Source organism: Quercus suber, unplaced genomic scaffold, assembly GCF_002906115.3.
Source record: "Quercus suber isolate HL8 unplaced genomic scaffold, Cork oak 2.0 scaffold_475, whole genome shotgun sequence".
Taxonomy (NCBI): Eukaryota; Viridiplantae; Streptophyta; class Magnoliopsida; order Fagales; family Fagaceae; genus Quercus; species Quercus suber.
Window position 1 is genome coordinate 528183 of NW_027069926.1, and position 19620 is coordinate 547802.

General features: G+C 34.8%; 4 protein-coding genes across 4 annotated transcripts; 3 read left to right on the top strand and 1 right to left on the bottom strand.

Annotated features, from left to right (window-relative positions):
- The first annotated feature begins 1003 nt into the window (after positions 1-1003).
- On the top strand, positions 1004-4733 carry LOC112015305 (mitochondrial import receptor subunit TOM6 homolog). Its single transcript, XM_024047693.2, has 2 exons — positions 1004-1311; positions 4500-4733. Exon 1 carries the CDS (start codon positions 1115-1117, stop codon positions 1277-1279), a length of 165 nt encoding a protein of 54 aa, XP_023903461.1. The 5' UTR covers positions 1004-1114; the 3' UTR covers positions 1280-1311; positions 4500-4733.
- A 3468-nt stretch (positions 4734-8201) lies between these two features.
- Positions 8202-10765, top strand: LOC112015304 (CASP-like protein 5C1). The gene is made up of 3 exons (XM_024047692.2): positions 8202-8845; positions 10201-10333; positions 10418-10765. Exons 1-3 carry the CDS (start codon positions 8715-8717, stop codon positions 10610-10612), a joined length of 459 nt encoding a protein of 152 aa, XP_023903460.2. The 5' UTR covers positions 8202-8714; the 3' UTR covers positions 10613-10765.
- A 374-nt stretch (positions 10766-11139) lies between these two features.
- On the bottom strand, positions 11140-13313 carry LOC112015306 (pentatricopeptide repeat-containing protein At2g15980). The gene is given in 2 exon segments (XM_024047694.2): positions 11140-12831; positions 12834-13313. Coding segments are annotated over 2 exon segments (1437 nt in total). The 5' UTR covers positions 13219-13313; the 3' UTR covers positions 11140-11779.
- Positions 13314-17696: 4383 nt separating this feature from the next.
- On the top strand, positions 17697-18738 carry LOC112015307 (protein VACUOLELESS GAMETOPHYTES). Its single transcript, XM_024047695.2, has one exon. The coding sequence runs from the start codon at positions 17712-17714 to the stop codon at positions 18426-18428; it is 717 nt and encodes a 238-aa protein (XP_023903463.1). The 5' UTR covers positions 17697-17711; the 3' UTR covers positions 18429-18738.
- The last annotated feature ends 882 nt before the right edge of the window (positions 18739-19620 follow it).

Sequence of the window (19620 nt, forward strand, 5' to 3'; positions counted from 1 at the left end):
AATTCAAATTAATACACTAATTTGCAGTGGACTTTTCTTTACAAATCACTTGTTCAACAATGGTAGGAGGCATGCTTTATTATATTATACTATATTCTCACACATATATGCCTTTTCTTTTTTATAAAATACATATCCCCCTTTTAAGCTCAACTCGATTTTTTTTTTCTTGAATAAATAACAAATAACAAATAAAAAATAAAATAAGACCAAAGCTCATCAAGTACTCGCCTATCTCATTCTTGATAGAAACCAACCAAATGTTAAAAGTTCAAGACTTTTAATCTTATAGGTATGACCAAAATAATTGATTAGATTTGATAGATTTGATTTGATTAACCCCCTCCCCAATTATTTACTATTCAGTCATTTTCGTAGAGAGAAAAATCAATTTTATTTTTGGATAGGTTATCAACAAGAATGTGATGGAACATAAGATTTAAAACTGATTCAAACTTAAAGGATGTAAAATGTATGAAAAATGCTAAAATCACAAAATATTTTACATATATTTTTTTTTTATAAATTATTGATATGGTGAGTAGTTATTAGTAAATAAAAAAGTGATATTATAAAATAGTTTGTGATTGTAATATTACTCAAAATGTATTTTAACATAATTTTATTGTGCTAGAGCCTATTATATTTTATAAACTTTTTTTTACAAACAGTTGATGTAATGAGTGATTGTTGGTAATTAAAAAAGTAATATCAATAATAGGTCTAGATAAAAATCAGTAAAAATTTTTTACATTAATAATTTTTAAAAATATTATAAAATAATTTGTGACAGTAATTATACACAAATCCCAGAATCAAAGAAATTTGTGTCGTATGTGAGAGACTAGTTGTTTAAAATAGGTTGTGGCCCAATTCGAGATTTCTTTTGGGCCCATAAAACCGAAAAAGGACAAATTTTGAACTTCCAGTCCAAAAACTAAAGAAGCCCAACCCACATTGCCTAAAACCCCAAATCGACTAAAACCCCTTTGAAAAAAATCACAGAGATCGATAGCATTATATATACATTGGAAACAAAGACTAGGGTTTTAGTTTTAGCTTTCTGACCCCTTTGATTTTCCGAGAAAGAAAAAAACAGTCAGAGAGAAAAACCATGTTTCCAGGAATGTTCATGCGGAAGCCTGACAAGGCTGTGGCTCTTAAGCAGCTAAAGAGCCACGTGGCGATGTTCGGGGCTTGGGTCGCTGTGATCCGAGTCACTCCCTATATTCTTCACTATCTATCTGGTGAGAAAGATGAGCTCAAGCTCGAGCTCTAGATCCCCTCCTCTATGAGTTTCGCTATGGAGAGGTAATAATTTCAATTTGGGTCTTTTTTTTAAATTTAATTTAATATTTCTGTTTTTTTTTTTGGTGGGTGTTTTAGATTTATGGTTTCTGGATTGTATTGGGAATTGGGTATTCTTTGTTGTGGTTAAAGTTGATAAATTTGTCAGTTATGTGATTAATCTGGTTTGATTTAATATAAATTTTCTGTGATTTTTTTGTGGGTGTTCGAGTTTTATGGTTTTTAGACTGTAATGGAAACTGGGTGTTCTCTGGTTATGGTTAAAGCTCTGATATTTGTAAGTTTTGTGTAATTAGTCTCTGTTTGTGTGTAAACCATAATGTTTTTGATTTGTTTGATAACCATGGAAGACTTTGTTGTTGAATCTATAGTGTGATATAAGGTGTTTGTATTGTGTTATTATCAGCCTATATTTCATTAAGAAGCATTGCTTTATTTTGATATTTTTAATGTATGGAACTTAAATACATTGTTTGATTTCATGTGGGCGTACTGCCCATTGAGCCGATTGAATTATGAGAGTAGAGAGAATAAGACCTCACCTTGATTTATCACAAAATTGAGTATGAATTTTACATATTTGGGGCAATATAAATGCTGAAGACAGTTAGTTTTTTTAATTTTCTTCTAGGAGTATTTTGCATGCGTTGACCTTGAGACTAGCATGTAGCAGTTTTCGTCATGAGTCTTGATGACTGATAGAATTGACTTCAGAAAATATAATCTGTAGAAAAATTGAAAATATATGAAAGTATAGTTTGGGCAGGTGATGGAACATGGAAGACAAACCAGAGACATATATCTTTTTGTTAAAAGGACCTTCTCTTAACATATAATAAAGGATTTTCCCTGTGCATGACTCCAAAAAAGCCACTCATGTTTCTCTAGTTCCCAATTTGGAAGTCTATTTGGCAAGACTACAATAGACAAATATAATTTTCATACTATTATGATATCTAAGTTTTTCTGGACTTACCTTAGAGATAGCCTCTTTTATTATCTCTTATATGTGTACTTTTAATCTGCCTTTGGGAAACACTTTCTTTTTTCTTTTTTTCTTTTTTTCTTTTTTATTTTTTTATTTTTTATTTTTTATCATCTTTCCTCCTTTGGAAACTCTGTATGCTTTTTATCCATTTTTAAGAGGTGTTTCATGACTCCAATATAATCTAAAATCTTGGTGTTTGGGGTTTGAACAACCCCCCCACCCCCCCCCCCCCCCAAAAATAAAAAAAAAAAAAAAAAAAAAACTAATAATGAAAATACAGAATAATGATGGTTTCTCATGTTTAATGCCCTATGTTTACGTGAGTGATCCTAAACCTGTTTGGTGGGTTCTGGAAGGTTGATGGCTGATGTAAAATTGATAGTCACAGCTCACAAACTTGAATTCACTCAAAAAAAAAAAAAAAAAAAAACAAAACAAAAATGATACGTGTTTATGCATAAAAATGTGCATTATTTTCTGCTCCTTAGTTCCATGTTTTTTGTTGTCTAGGATGATACTCGTTATTTTTGCTGCTCCATAATTTTTTTGGCAAGAATCAAGATCTTCTTTCCTTGCTCTAATTTTGCTATATTGTTACCTATCCAAAAATAAAATAAAATGCTATATTGTCAAGGAAAACATTGCTGCCCTTGTAAATTTGCTTTGGTGGTTGTAAATTCTTGGCTACTGATAGCATTTTAGGGGATTTTTACAAATGTTGAAGCTATATTACTGTCGTACTAGCTGCATCTTTTTGAAAAAATATAGCATCAAGAGAGTCATTGGTGTCTTGAGTTGCATTCCCTGATTGTTGGTAAGGAAGCCAATGAGATCAGTACTTTACAACTCCGATCATATGCTCGTCTTCCCCCCAACCCCACCCCAAAACAGCCCTAAACTGATGAACTGATGAATTTTATGAGACAATCGATTGACTTTATCCTTAAACCAAAATAAACTGACATCTTTACAAAATATTATTTGCAACTAAGGAAAGTTGAATTCAAGAACTTATATTTGACTGTTTAAGTGCAACACTACCAAGCTACTAAATGATTTTGTTCCAAAATATGCTTTTTTGGATGAACTATATGAAATCTTTTTATTATACATTGCTTTTAAGTGCGTGTTTGTATATATATACATTAAATAATTAATTAATTAAAAAATGGTTTAACGGACAATTTGTTGGTTGAACTGATCATATGGAAACCTGGCCCTTGTCTAATTTGAACCCTGATACGGTTTCAGACACAAGGAAAGGATCATCATGACAAAATGGAGCAACTTAAAAACAGAAACAAAGTTAAAACTTAAAACCATCAAGATCAACAACAAGGGATCTCTACCCTCCATATACAACAGAACACTTTGTTCTTGTTAGTTCCCATTATCTTCTTCTTTTGCTGCAATCTATAATTGACATCATTAATGATTGTTTCTAGCAATGGTGCTTTTGAAATTATGGCCATTTAACATATCTGCAATTCACAGAACCTTAGCTTCCCAGCATCCCGCCCTTATAGCATACAAGCACCTTCTAAGAATGGCTGATGAGGAGCAATAAAAAAAAGTTGCCCTCTAGACTCAATTCTTATCCTGCAGAATGGACGCAGTAGATCTCCATTGAAGCCCCACTTAGCCATTCTTTCATTTGAAGTATTTTTTTTTTATTTTTTTTAGAGATAGTTTTAACCTATTGTGTCCGCTCCTGATGATAGCCCTTTATCATCGGACTAAGACACCAATTAGTTTTTGGTAAAGTAATTTGATTTCGAATAATCAACCAATTGATCAAAAAAGCATGTTTGGGAATGTGGCCTGACAACTAGACCAATCTCCAATCTCCATTTAACTTGCTGCCCTTAGGCTCTAATATCCTCCCAAGCAGAACCACAAACTGACACCATTAATAACTATGATATGTTAATGTGATCCGGCCACCTTTTTTTTATCCAGGATTTCTTTTGTTTAAGTTAGAGGGTGATGATGGTGTGAATCTCGACTTGAAGCCCATAATCTCTTTCATTAATCATGGCTTACTAAGATTTTACAACTTGTGCATCATGATTTGAGCTTCAAAGTGTTTGTAATTAACTATTTTGGCATATGCGGTTTTGTTTAAATTATCTGTGAATTAATTCTTTTTTCTATTTTCAGCAATTGATCATCTAGTATTTCTTTATTCCTTTCTTGTTTGCAGTATGCCTGGGAAGATAATTGATTTGGAATGGGGACGCGATTGTGAGCATTTATTTATTTTTCCTCTCTTTTTTGTTTCATCCTAGAATATTGTGAGGCTAGTGTGTCTTGCACTAGGTTATGTTTCTTTAAGCTTATCTAACATTTATGGTTCATGTTATCTTATGGATTCAATTTCAATCGCTGTATGTGTTATTGGATTGGTGGGAGCAGGATATATAATTTGACTTGTCGACATGATGTTATAGCTTTATACTGTTTAATTTTGTTCTCTAATAGGGTTCATCCCACATGGACCAGTTCTTATATTTGCAACCCCAGGGATGTTACACTGTTTAATTATCTTCTCTAATGGGGTTCATCCCCACATGGCAACCAGTTTTATTTACAACCATAATGAAATGTGAACATATAGGATGTTACATATTTCTCAAGAAGAAAGAGGGGGGAGAGGGGATTCTCAAAATTGCATGAACTTCCAAATTTCATTGGTAATTAATCTTCCCAAGTGTATAAGGTAAAATGGAATTTTCATTTGGAAAAAAAAATTACTTTTAAAACTCTCTCTCTCTCTCTCTCCCCCCTATAGATCCATTCTTTTTTCATTTGATTTTTATAATTTGATGCGGTTGTTGTAGCAAACTGCCAATTATGGCTTATATCACAGCGAAGCAGATAAAAGATAATCATGTGGGGCGTTTCTTTAAATTATTTGACATTACAGTTATATGCTTCATTCAATAGTTTTATTCTAATCCTGTGGTCTTGACACATTATAATCTAATGATGTAATTGGGGAGGGCCCTTTTACAATTTATTTGACTCTAAAAGATGATGGTCGCTTTGGAAGAGCAAAATATTGCTTCAAATTCCAAAAAAGGCCGGCAAGGATTATAGAGAAATAGAAGTCAAAAGTAAACAGGATTATTAAGTATATAATAATGTGAACCTTGCTGTGGTTCCACTTACAATTTCCAAACAAATGGAAAAGATTGTAGTTGGATATGTTCTTTGCTTTATACAGCAACTACATATTCTTGCTGTTATGGAAGTACCAGTGAGAGTGGTTGTAATGCAATGATTATTAGTTTTGCTGCTACAGGAAGGTTCTGTTTTGGGAGGAATGATGTTACTGCATACTTTTTGTGACATATATATAAGAGCTACCAACCTCAATGAAAAGAAAAGCATGGCCACCCGTGAGTTGCTGCAGGGCTGTTAATGTGAAATTATGTATATATCCATGTACTTTTTTTTTTTAGACAAATATATCCATGTACTTCACATATTTGGATTTGGCTTATGTCATGTCATGTCCTTCTTTATCTGCCCAGAAATAGAGAGTATAATCATATAATATTAATAAAAAAGTATAGTTTCTTGGATTCTCCAATTGAGGTCAATTACATTATTGTATTGATCAGTACAAACGAAAACAAAGTAGGAATAACAAATCTATTTTCTTAATTATATAATTGGTCCATTACGCTTTTTGGAAGCTTAAAAACATGTTTTTAAAACTGAAAAGCCAAAATTTTATTTCATAATAGAAACACTTTTTTACAAACATTCATTTTAAACTAAATAACCATTTTGTAAGAGCTTAACCAAACACAATCAGTATAATGTTTAATTTAAATTATCTTTTGAAAATCAATTGAGGGCAATAGTAGAACACATCACCTCATAATTATCGAATGAGACTAATCATAGAATTCAAATACTTTATTATCTATAGGAGACGAGTAATGAAATCTCACTTTCCCATTAACATGGGAGTCGGACTATAGGACTATTTGTCTGACACGTGGCAGGTTTGTAACCTTCCCTTTAAAGCATTGGCTTATTTTTTTCTTGTGGTCATTTATGCATTAATTTGACTAATAAGATTTATGCTTCTTTATGTATTACGCATTTGAATATATGCTAGGCGGCCTCAATAAAGTTACCAATGGCCCTCCACGATGCTTCCCGTTTTCGTTTTAAGCATTAACTACAGGGAGTCAATAGAAATTAACAGGAATGAGTGAAATATTCCCCAAGTTCTATAAAGAAATTTATTTTTGGATGTTATTTTATTAGAAAATTAATAGTGATGCACTGATGCCCACACTTGACAGTACAAAATTTCTTAGCTAGTGTTGGAAAACCTATACAAGCATCCAAGTTTTTCCTGTGGGTTTTTTATTTGGTTGAGCGTGTTCATGGTTCAATCGGCTCTGGTTTAGGGTCGACTCAACAATTGATCCAAACATGATGAGTCTAAAAGTACTCAATTAGGGATGTGCATTCAACTCACTTACATGACGAAACCGTACCATCCTAAACTTGATGAATTAATTTAATTTTTTGTGGGTTGAGTTGGATTTGTGAATCTCGGGTTGGGTCGGGTTTGGGTTGACAGTTTTTTATAACCCATTCGACGTGATATGTATATATATATATATATAAGTGTGTTTTATTACCTTTATTTTAATTTATTTTGGTATTTTGAAAATGAGTTTGGATGAATTTGAAAATTTGAAACATAATTTAGGAGTATAATGAGAATTGTAATGAATTTATTGAAAACAGAATAATAAAAGCCATTTTTTTTTACAAGATTTGAAACATTTATGCCCTACTCGTAAACCCAACTTGACCTAACCCAACCCATGTACGTTGAGTTGAGTTGGTTAGTTACATGAGATAGTTTTTCAGCTTGGGTTTCTTTGGATTGGGTGAATTAGTTGGGTATAGGTTTGGGTTGAACAACCCTTACAAGGGTTAAAAATGGATTATTTGGGGCCAAGGGGGTGAGGAGTCAAGGGAAAAAAAATAACATTGGGAAAAGTAAAAATGGTTGGACAAAGTTTTCCTCTAAATTGGTTTGAATGATCTCCTCCAACTCCTTAAAACACCCCACATGTATTATTTATACACACCACATGTTATCAATCATCATGTAGTGTCTTGAAGAAATTTTCCTCCAGACCAATTTTGTGGTAAACCTGTTACAAAATGGATTATCCACATGCATAAAATTGAAATTGAAGATAGTTGTGTATTAATATTGGGTAAATTACGTATTTGGTCCATATTCTATACACTATATTTTAATTTGGTCCATAACTTTTCAATTGTGTAAATTTAGTCCCTAACCTTTTAATATCGTGTCAATTTAGTCTTTACTATTATTTTTTGAATGAAAATTGATAACGCGTCTAATGATCAAAATAAAAAATTAGCTTTCATTAATGTGACAATACACTATAATTTTATTTTGACTGTTTGACGTGTCATTAATTTTCATCCAAAATATAACAATAAGGACTAAATTAATACGACACTAAAAGGTTAAGGACCAAATTGACACAATTAAAAAATTAGGGACCAAATTAAAATATACTATAAAGGAAAGAGACCAAATATGTAGTTTATTCATTAATATTTATATACACTTTTTAATTTTTCCTTTTGAAAAGATAAAAGATTCAAATCATAACACATTGAATATAAACTATAACCAGTTAACTTGTTGTCTCCTTTAGACACTGTATAAGTGTCGGAAATCATAATGGAATAGCTATTGGAAAGCAACACCTTAACTTAAAAGGGATCTACTGCCTCATAATGGAATAGCCATTAGTATTAATTGCTAATTACAATACAAAAGATTGCGAAATGAAAAAGCAAACGCCAACTGATTCCTCAATCCCAGCTATATATTGACACTATGACAGTCCTCCCCAATCAGACTCGCGCACTAAGAACGTGCAACCCAATTCCAGAGAAAGACCAAGTGTCAAATCCTACATTATTATAGCAACTACATCATTATTATTCAATCACACCACAAACAACAAAGCTTTACACGAGTCCAAACTCCCACCTGAAAACTTGCCTGAAAAACCACTATTAACTCTCTGATTGTGTATGTGTTTTGTTGGCATAAAGATAAGGCTGAGTGGCTGACATTTTCTCAGACCTCAACTTTTCTTCATTTCGTAGCAGTTCTCATAGTTTTACACACAAGGAAAAAAAAAAAAAAAAACAAAGAGCAAAGGTCCAAGAATGTTTTGTTGTGTGTAGATCAATATCCAGTTTGAAATAGAATGACAACTTGACAAGGTTGGGGTGGCTATGGTTGAAAGAATTGAATTATGATGAGCCTATACAAGGGAAAGGAGGCAAACCCAGATTATAGAAGAGGTAGTAGATCCCATGCAACAAGGCCATGGATGAGGTACCTGGCTCAGTGGGGACCAGTGCTGGCTTCTCTTTGAGGTTGGGCCAGACCATCTTTTCCTCTGCTTCTCTTCTTTTCATGTCTCTGGGTGTTGAATTCTACAGCTACACTGCTTTCTGGTAATTCTTCATTCTCTTTTCTATTTCTTCTTTGATTCGATTCTAGCTGGTTCTTCTTTGCTCTTACCTTTTTCATTTCAGTCCACACTACCCATGATGTTAACATCTCTACAATTCATTCTGAGTTTCACTGCAATTAGCACACATTCTCTCAGATTTTCTGCATGCTTGATCTTATTCTTTTGAAAGTAGAACGGATAATTCTTTAGCCTTAGAATAAGAAACTATCAATCATTAAAATGATAAAACTTTAGTCCTTTAAATTTAGAGTGTTGCTCAAAATCTATGTCAAAGTTCTAAAAATGAAGTGCTGATAATAGAACATTATTCGAAAAACACAAAAACATACTTCTTCTTCTTCCTATTCCAAATTTCGAGGTTGATCAATCTTGACCATGACAAGTTAGGGTAACTTTCTACTGGAATTTACTCATTGGCATCGAATTTTCTGGTTTCGTTAAGCCAGAAGTCCAATGACCAGTACCAAAAGACACTACTTTCCACAAGAAACTTCAAACCATTGGATCGACCTTGACTTAAAACAGGGAACTTTGAAATGCTTAACATAGGCATGAAGATCTTATCACTTTCAAGAAAACTTCAGTGACCTGTTTAGTGCAAATTTGACTTACTAGGTTCATGCTTTCATTCACATCTGTTAGATCCTTCCTTTTGTGCTCACCCACTGCTAGCTTAGCATTTTTACAGCTGCAGACCAATATTGTTGACAATTAGTCCATTAGATTAGATTCACTTGTATGAGATGATTACCCTCAGAATTTTCAATATTCCATTTGTCTGCCATCTCCTCTCTTTAATTCCAAAAAATTGGAACTGTTTTGTCATTTGTTACCTAGACTTATGGTTCAATTCATACTCTTTGCCTCTAGTTTTATGCTTCCCATGATCAAATTCCATGGAATCCAGAAGAAAAATGGGCTAGTTTAGCCAGAATGGCTTAAGTTGAAACTGTGTTGTGAAAGCAATGAATATGGTTTAAAACACCGAGGATGATAATATAAATTACAGGCACTTGACAATCTGAATTAGTGATATGCATTTTCAAATCTAAGGGTCAAGAAAAGAACCAGAAGGCAAATAGGTTTTTCCTCCACTCTCTGAATGATGACCAAGAATGCTAGGGACAGCTATTCTCACAAAACGATAAGGTGGCAAGTTGTGATTAGAGAGCAACGTCGCTTTCACAAGAAGACTATTCTATTATTATCCAATTCTTGAACCTGAATCAAAATACAAGGGAATAGATTCTAAAAGTTGTGGGGCAATGTATTACCACTATTTTGTTATTTCTTCCATTCATGATTTAATCTTACTTGGATATACTACTGTTGCAGCTATTTGGTGACAATCATGGGTTTGGTTATACCTTGGAGTTTCACTTTGGCCTTGGTGGATGGATACTCTGTTCTGGTTAAATGCCCTATTCGGCAGCCCGGAATACTGGTCATCATTGTTGTAGGAGATTGGGTATGTATCATCTGAACCATTTGCAATTACATAACATGGTTATCGGCAACTATTTTGTTACTGATTCAAAATATTTCACAATAGGTATTATCCATTCTCACACTCGCTGCAGCTTGCTCAACAGCTAGTGTTGTGGACCTTCTGCTCCATGCTGAAAGGTCATATTGCCCTCCAAAGTTTTGCAGCAGATATCAGATATCCGCTGCCATGGCTTTCTTGACATGGTTTCTGTCTTTGGCTTCAGCTCTGTTCAATCTTTGGTTACTCCCTGCCTTGTGATACTTATTTGGATTTTGGCTACATTATAGAATTTTGTGGCCAGAACCAATATCATCCAGATTTTTGTTACTCTGAATTTGTACATTAATACTTTAATAGTGTCCAAATTTTAGAAGATGAGAGTTTTCAATCATACAATTACAAAGTTATAAATTGTTGTCTAGAATTTCTAAGGAATTACACTGACTAGTATCATTAGTTTGGGCACCTCATTTTCTGGGGTCCATGAGAAAGACTAACAACCCCCTTTAGTGACCTCTGGCAGTCCCAGTTATAAATTTCTTAGCACTAAACAACCCGGGAACAAGGATTTAATGACAATTTATACAAGTCCAATCATATTAATTAAACTGGTCTTTGCAGGATAGACTTTTCTTTATATCCTTAGAAAACACCTCTTCTAGTAGCTTATGAAGACACCAGTGAAGTGAGTGACCAAATTGAGCAGGAAGACTTTAAATTCCAGCTTGGAACATGGTAGACTAGAGAGAGTTTAGCAGTGGTTGCTGAGTGCTGAGCAAGTGAAATGATCAAATTGAGTACTGTATTGTCAAAATTGCAGAATGTATTATTTACAAGTAAAAATTATTCAACTCTCAAGATCCAATCAATGCATACAATCAACTCACAGTTGTAGGAGGTGGTAAATTATATGGCAAAGAATCGATTACTATGATTTCAATCTTCTCGTCTCTCCTGGTGCATAATCCTATCATCATTGCTGTAGTATGCAGCCATGAGTGTGGAATCCTCGTTCTCCAGGAAAAGATAACAGATGTCCACAAGGGGCATCTTACAAAAGATCAACAGCAGGCACAATTTATGCACTTCTGAAATTACAATTTACAACCGTAATGAGCAATCGAAGTCAAGAAGTTACCCCATCTTCGAATGATCCCTAATGTGCAGCCAACCATTGTCCCTAGGCATGCTCACCAAATGCCTGCCTGAATTGTCCTTACATGTTACCAAGTAAGCACTATAAATGAATCCTTGTTTAACTGCATCAAAATCACCAGCAAAGATGACATTTTCAAGAGAAACCAGACTAATGTCCCAAAAAGAAGCTTTTGTTTCCAAAACGAAATCCATCAAACTCTGCAGCAACCTTCTCACCCTAATTAGGGGAAATTGCCATATATGTTCACTTTTTGGACTTGCTTGCATTTACAACAAACAAACATCATCTACTTCTCTTTTTCCCCGCATTTGCTTTTCCAACACTTCATTCCTCAACACTTCTACCATTTCCTCATTTCCTTGTCCAACATACCCTTCAATAAAAGCACCATATATTTCCAAATTGGGTTCAAAACCCTTCCCCACCATCTCTGCCTGGATCTTCAAGGCTTCTTCCATCCTCCCCTCCTCACACAACCCCTTTAATAGAGTCTCATAACTCTTCCCCTTAGGCACCAAGCCAAAATCCTCCACTCCACCCCTAAGAATCTCCACAGCCTCATAAACCCTACCCTTAACACAAAGTCCTCCAATAACCACATCAAGCGTCAAAGCCTCCGGCCTAAAACCCTTCCTACACATATCCTTATACACAAGCAACGCTGAATCCACATCCCCAACATTACAATACCCATTAACAAGATGCTCATAAGTAGCACAACTACTTTCCACACCATTCAACCCCATTTCTCTATACAACTCCTCAGCTTTCTCAACTTCTCCAATCTTGCAAAACCCACCAATCATAGTATTATAACTCACAACATCAGCCTCCACTTCCTTAACTCTCATCTCCTCCCACAACTTCTCAGCCTCTCCCATCCTCCCTTCCTCGCAATACACCGCCATCAAAACGCTATAACTATAACAATTAGGAACACAATCAAACCCCACCATTTCATTCCAAATCATCTCCACCTTCTCAACCATGCCATCCTGGTAAAACCCCCCCATCAAAACATTAAAAGTATGCACATTTGGCCAAACTTTATAAACCCTTTTCACATTTCCAACAACCCCATCACCCTCTAACCCAAAAACCTCCCTATAAACCTCGTACCCAACACAACCACCTCGGACCTTCAAAACCCAGTAAACCAAATCATTCAAAGTACCAACTTTTGGACTAATCCCACGAGACCTTAACATCCTAACAATCTCAATAGCTGAGTCAATCTTCTTAATCTCCAAACAAGCTTTAACCAACAAATCAAACACAAACGGAGCTGACCCACATAGTCTATAAGTCATTGGATCCGAATGGCAGTCCGAATGAGTGAATGGGCTTGGGTCAAGAGCCGGGCTCGGGTCAGAATGTGGATAGTGGTGGAGTATGTGAGGAGGTTGTGGTGGCAGAGAGACTTGTGTTGAGTCCAGAGGAAGAAGCGGAGGGCAAGGTGGGGATTGTTCTTGAGTTGGAGGGCAATTTGGGAAAACTCGTTTGGGTGGAAGCCATTGGGGTATAGAGTTTGGAGGTTGCCCCAACGGGACTTTGAACGTTGTTGGATTAGGATTGAAACTACGGTTGAGATTAAGTTTGCAGATTGATCGGACGGCTGGGAAGAGGAAGAGGAGAAGGAGAGTGAAGAGATGGGTATGTGTTTGTGGGTTGAGAAGAGCAACTGTTTTAGGACTGGAATAGCCATTGAAGAGTGAACATTCAGAGAGAGAGAGAAAGAGAGAGAGTCAGAGAGAGAGATGCAATGGGATTTGTCTGAAGGAAAAGCTACAAGTAGTGTACTTTTAAGGAGTAAACGACATATCGTTTTCTAGATCTACATTTTTCTCCCCTTGGCTTGGTTTTAGTTAATACTTAATAGGAACCAATTGGAAACTTAGGCTCTGCTTGGGATGAGGGAATGAAATGGAATGGAAAGGAATAAAAAGAATAATTTTAGAATATTCTTCCCTTCTCTTGTTTGGGAGTTTTAATGGAGGGAATGAAAAGTTCATTCCCTTGTTTGGGAGTTTAAGTGGGAGGGAATGGAATGAGTAGGAGGGAATACCCATTCCTTTCTATTCCCTTAAAATCTCAAATTTTCATTCCTCCCGAAATTGGGAGGAATGGGAGGGAATGTAATTAGATTTAATAATTTTTTTACTAAAACTCCTAAAATACCCCTATATATTCAACCCTTTATTTTAAAACAGGGATTTAATAGTAATATTGTCATAAAATGATTCCATTCCATTCCCTCCATGTTGCTCCCAAACATGATTACTTACATTCCATTCATTTTCATTCATTTCCATTCCTTTATTTTAAAACATCCAAATAAGGTTACTTAATTCCATTCCATTCCATTCTTTTCTATTCCTTTCTCTTACTTAAATACATTCCATTCCATTCCATTCCTTTCTATTCCCTTATGATTATCTCATTCTCTTCCACTCCATTCCCTTATGAACTCCCAAGCGGAGCCTTAGGGCATCTTTAACGGCTTATTTAAAATTTTGTACTGTTTGGATAGTGAATATTGGTATTTAGTTTTTACCGACCTACTTTTTCAAATATACTTTCTAACATATTCTCTATCATTTTCTCCATCTCATTTAAATATTATTTTTTCATTTATTCATTATTAATTATTTATTCTTTTTTTAACAACTACACATCTTTCAACATTTTTTTTATTCAATAGCTAAATATTATAACAGCTAAAAATGTTTGAAGTGTGAATAGTAAACGCTACAGTGTTCTCTAAAAAATGGAGATGGAGAAGTTGTTGGAATGAGTTTTTGAGGTGTTTTCTCTCTAAAATTGGCTTTGAAGAAGCCGTTGGAGATGCTCTTGTCCATCCATGGAAAAATTCTCTTTTAAGACAATCTCATGATACCTTATAATATGTGTGGTGAGTTTCAGATATTGTGAGAGAGAAATCTTGTGAGGTCGTCTCATGAAATACTTTTTTTGTTTGTATTTTGGTCAATTTTATCCACTTTGGTCCTCTTCCATCTACTTCGATCTTATTCGGTCCTATTCAGTCTATTTTGGTCTTATTTAGTCCACTTCAATCTATTTTGGTCATATTCGATCCACTTCGGTTATATTCGGTCCACTTCGGTCCTATCTAGTCCATTTTGCCCACTTTGGTTTGATTCAGTCCAATTCGGTCTAAATTAGTCTTATTTGGTCCATTCTGTCCACTTCGGTCATATTTAGTCTATTCGGTCCATGTTAGTCCTATTCATTCCATTTTGCTTCTATTCGGTCCACATTAGTCTTATTAGGCCCATTCTGTCGACTTCGGTCATATTCGGTCCATTCTGTCCGCCTTAGTTCTATTTAGTCCACTTTGATCCTATTCGGTTTTTGCTTGATACCTAATTAAATAATAGAGCCTAGCTACAATGCTACATAGGTATCAATTTCACCCTTGAAGTAAAAATTATTTAGATACAAGAAGCATTTGAGAGTCTATAGAAACCCACTTGAGATGAGACGTTCATTGAATTTGAGCACACAATTTATACATACACCACCATATACAATAATTATAAAACCAATTGCACTTAGTGTCGGATCTCAATTCAAGTGCAGTAACACTAATTAAGAGTTTGAATGTGAATTAATATATGAGTCCATTTTGCTCCACTTTGGTTTGATTCAGTCCAATCGGTCTAAATTAGTCTTATTTGGTCCATTCTGTCCACTTCGGTCATATTTAGTCTATTCGGTCCATGTTAGTCCTATTCATCTCCATTTTGCTTCTATTCGTCCACATTAGTCTTATTAGGCCCATTCTGTCGACTTCGGTCATATTCGGTCCATTCTGTCCGCCTTAGTTCTATTTAGTCCACTTTGATCCTATTCGGTTTTTGCTTGATACCTAATTAAATAATAGAGCCTAGCTACAATGCTACATAGGTATCAATTTCACCCTTGAAGTAAAAATTATTTAGATATAAGAAGCATTTGAGAGTCTATAGAAACCCACTTGAGATGAGACGTTCATTGTAATTGAGCACACAATTTATACATACACACCATATACAATAATTATAAAACCAATTGCACTTAGTGTCGGATCTCAATTCAAGTGCAGTAACACTAATTAGAGTTTGAATGTGAATTAATATATGAGAAAGAGAAATTGTGGGAGCTTTAAAATTTTTAATCCGTAATGATGGAACTAGAAGGCAAAATGAGTAAGGATATAAAGCACAACTGACCTAAAAAAGAAAGGAAAAAAAAAAAGAACTGGGAATCACATTCATTTCTCCTTTTATATTTCAAGTACAGTGCTTCCTAGTTTCAACAACTGGATATGGAAAATTTAAAACTAAAAACCATTTCACTGTTATGGAATATTCCAGAAGTTTGTACGAAAAGACAACAAAAGCCAAAAGGCAAAAGACAAAGAGAGTACTACCTTGGTATTATTGGTGACCATAAATCCTGAATGATTTGGTTAATTGATTCTTAGTACCATTGAGGTTTTTTTAACGGATGAGTATATATTCTTTGAGTGGTGTTTACTACCACACCTTATTTTACACACTCGGTTGAGTGTGTGTGAATATATATAGCACACTCAAGGTGTTTACTTACATACCCTAATATACACACTTGGTTTGAGAGTGTGTGAATATATATATAACACACTCGGTTTGAGTGTATGTGTGAATATGAATAACAGGGTATGGGAACTAGTTTTTATCTGTGTTCTTTTACTATTTGACTTCCTCAACAAATTAAGCAGTCATTCATCACCAATGGCAATGCCACACCTCAACTTCTTCAACCAAAGATGCTCTATAGTCCATTCATGAAACTGCTTTGTTACTTTTAATTTTTTCTGTTATTAACTGCTTTGTCACTTTAGAAGGTGGAAGAAATGCTGGCTTACTCACAAACAAAGGGCTCTGTCATTTTGGGTCCTACCCAAGTGAATAAAAAGAAAAAGGAGAAGAAAAAGAAGTCCTAATGGAATTAGTTTCAACCATTATAAAAGTAGTTATAGATAATCTCTCTGTTGTATACTTGGATTAATTGATGACGGTAGATATTCTAATGAATTTAGAAGGTTTTAATCTAGAAATCATAATCCAATTTTTATAATACATCAAAATATATTAGTGGTGAATCAGTTCTCCATGTAATATGGATCATATATAGGCACCCTAGTTGAAGTCACAAACGGATAACATTGTCAACTAAGCTAAGCATTTCTATCATCAGACCATTTGGAAATAATTCTAAGACAAAGAATTTGTTCCTCTATAGAATGTGGGAGTTATTCTTCATCATCCTTAGCTTCAATGTGATGATTACAATAAGAAATGTCTATGGTCCACGCATTAGTTCCTTGTTCGTTAAATCATTCCAAGCCGCAATTTTGATGATTTTGTTATTCAAATTATTTTCTCTTTGTCAACAACCATTCAATTAAAAGTTCACATCTTAAAAGTTCACACTCATCAGCATTCAAATCCTATAAGAGTACCTAAATAATTGTGCAAGTCTCAAACCAAATTTTTAGATGCCTACATTCTCTTTAAAATAATCCTCAGATTTTCTAGTAAGTGAATGATTCTCATTCTTATAGGATAATCTTCCCTAATCCCCTGACCATTTAAATAACATATGCCCCTCATATCCATAGATTAATCCCCCTGCACAATTCCCCATTTTAGAAAAGTTCCCTAATCTAGTTGACTAATTAGACATCAAAGTATACACAAACTAAAATGATCCTCAACTGCATGCTTTCTTCCACACCTCAAATTAAGAATTTTTTATTTTTATTTTTTATAATCCTTAAGAGCATCGGCATGAAAAGAGAGTCTTAACCATTTGTTCTATTCATGGTGCATATATATTTTACTCGTTTAAAGTTAGTAGCTTAGGAAAGAAACCATATAATAAAGTTGAAATTCGTATATATTCTTAAGTGGGACATGACCTAAATATTATTCTTCTTGTCCGTCCTCCCTACTTGAAATGGTGATTCTCATGCACTCTACCACCAACAGCAAGTATAATTCCCTACAATTGCTTCAGCCACAAGCCATTCCATAACCCTAGTTGGTCATTTAACTAAACCCCTTTTTACCATACTTAAACATAAACCACAACACATGGCCTATATAAATACGACCTCCAAGGTTCTTTAGCATAAACCCAAAAAAAAAAGCCATGAAATACAATGAAATTTCCCACTTCAGCCACCCCCAACATAAACTCAAATTTGAGTACACAGAATTTCCATTCAAGTGTGATGGTTGCAAAGAAGTAGGCATTGGCTCACGCTATAGATGTGCCACATGTGACTTTGACCTCCACATGCATTGTGCACTCCCTTCCTCTTCAGTCACCCATCCTTTCTACAAAAAATGTTCCTTCCAGTTCCTCTCACGCCCGCCTGGTGACACGCCGCGCTTTTGCAATGCTTGTGAAAAGGATGTCACGGGGTTCGTGTACCATTGCAAGTCATGCGGGTTTGATCTCCACCCATGTTGTGCTAAGCTCCCTATGATGCTTGATGATGGGGATGTCAAGCTGTATTTGTACAGGAAAGTGAGTGCAGCTTGCCACAAGTGTGGAAGAAAAGGAAGAAGCTGGAGTTATAGGTCTACATGCAAGAAATACAATTTGCATGTGGCTTGTGTGAGGGAGATGCTTATGGAAAGTTGGCATGATATATATGTTGGAAGAGGAAAAGGTAGGAGATTGGAAACAAGAATTCCTAGCCTTAAAAATACACTTCACACCCACCACAAAAAGAGCAAGGGTAAAGTGCATAAGTGTTGTGAGATAGCTGGATTGGCTGTGCAATTTATCATATCAGCTCTGCTAGGAGATCCCACCACTCTGATTGCTGGAGTTATAGGGTCCTTGATGTCACGAGCTTGATGATTGATGTGTGGTTGAATCGATATATGGGATTTTGCGGTTTCTGTGATTTTCAGTGCTTGTGTTTGTAGGGGATGTTGGATGCTGATCAATCTGGGTAGTGGATTAAGGTCCAGAGGACCATGACCATGACCATGAGTCTATAAGGTAAATAAGTGGCAATGATATCCAATGTTCTCCAAACGACTTCTTTTTTCCTTTTTCACTTGTAATTCTCTGTTTTGATTGATGGTTTTCAGACTTTAGCTTCGTAATATGTAAGTGGTCATCAAATTGGAGAAAAATCCGACTGAGAAGATCCTACTTTGTGGCACTACTCAATTCTACTGGAAGAAATATTGGGTTTCAATCTCCCCTTTCTCACTTAATATAAGGGGAAAAAAAACAGGGACTAATCCTAGAGTCACTTATTCATTTTTAGTCTAATAAATATCTTAATAGTTTAATTTAGATATTTAATAAGTTTAGGGACACACCTAATTTCATACTCATCTAATATGTCAAGTTGTAATTGGTGCATAATAAGATAAATGTGAAGAGTAAATCTATGTGAAAGTGAAGTTACTCACATCAAAAGTTAACACCTTCATAAGATGCGGAATTGAGTATATTCAGAATCGTTGTTAGTTATATTTCAGAATCACATAAGATTGCTTTCCCCCCTAAAATTTAAGTTTTGTCAAAGTAGAAAAGGTATTGCTTGACTGTAAAAAAGAAACAAAGCATCATATATTACGAGTGTGTATAGTGAGCCTCTCTCAGCATGTGAATCCCACATGTCAGTGAGTAATGTTGTGAGGGATTTGTCGCGTATGTCCAAAACACATATGATACCATCTCGTAAAATAAAGTTACCGCTTACCATGGTTAGGTAACTGGTAGTGAAGTTTTGGAAGAGGAATAATTACACAGTAGCCTATTTTCGTACTGTTATAGTTTTCTTGTACTACTCTGTCTTTTACAAAGTAAAATTCCCATTATAAGAGCTTTACAGAGGGAGTGTGCGTAATGCAAAAGATTATCAATTTTGATGTGAGAATATTGTTTTCCTTCATTACAACCTCTTCCAACATATAATTGATTGAGATGAAAACATAAAGTGATTTCTTCTAAACAAGAGGCTGGCTTTAAAAGGGTAAGACATACAATTTTTTTTTTCTTTTGCTTAGGACCAAAAAATTTGGAATAAGCT

Coding starts and splice junctions, on each gene's coding strand:
- LOC112015305 (XM_024047693.2), top strand. CDS start 1,115: ATGTTTCCAGGAATGTTCATGCGGAAGCCTGACAAGGCTGTGGCTCTT.
- LOC112015304 (XM_024047692.2), top strand. CDS start 8,715: ATGGATGAGGTACCTGGCTCAGTGGGGACCAGTGCTGGCTTCTCTTTG. Junction 8,846..10,200: donor TACAGCTACACTGCTTTCTG/GTAATTCTTCAT, acceptor CTACTGTTGCAG/CTATTTGGTGACAATCATGG. Junction 10,334..10,417: donor TCATTGTTGTAGGAGATTGG/GTATGTATCATC, acceptor ATTTCACAATAG/GTATTATCCATTCTCACACT.
- LOC112015307 (XM_024047695.2), top strand. CDS start 17,712: ATGAAATACAATGAAATTTCCCACTTCAGCCACCCCCAACATAAACTC.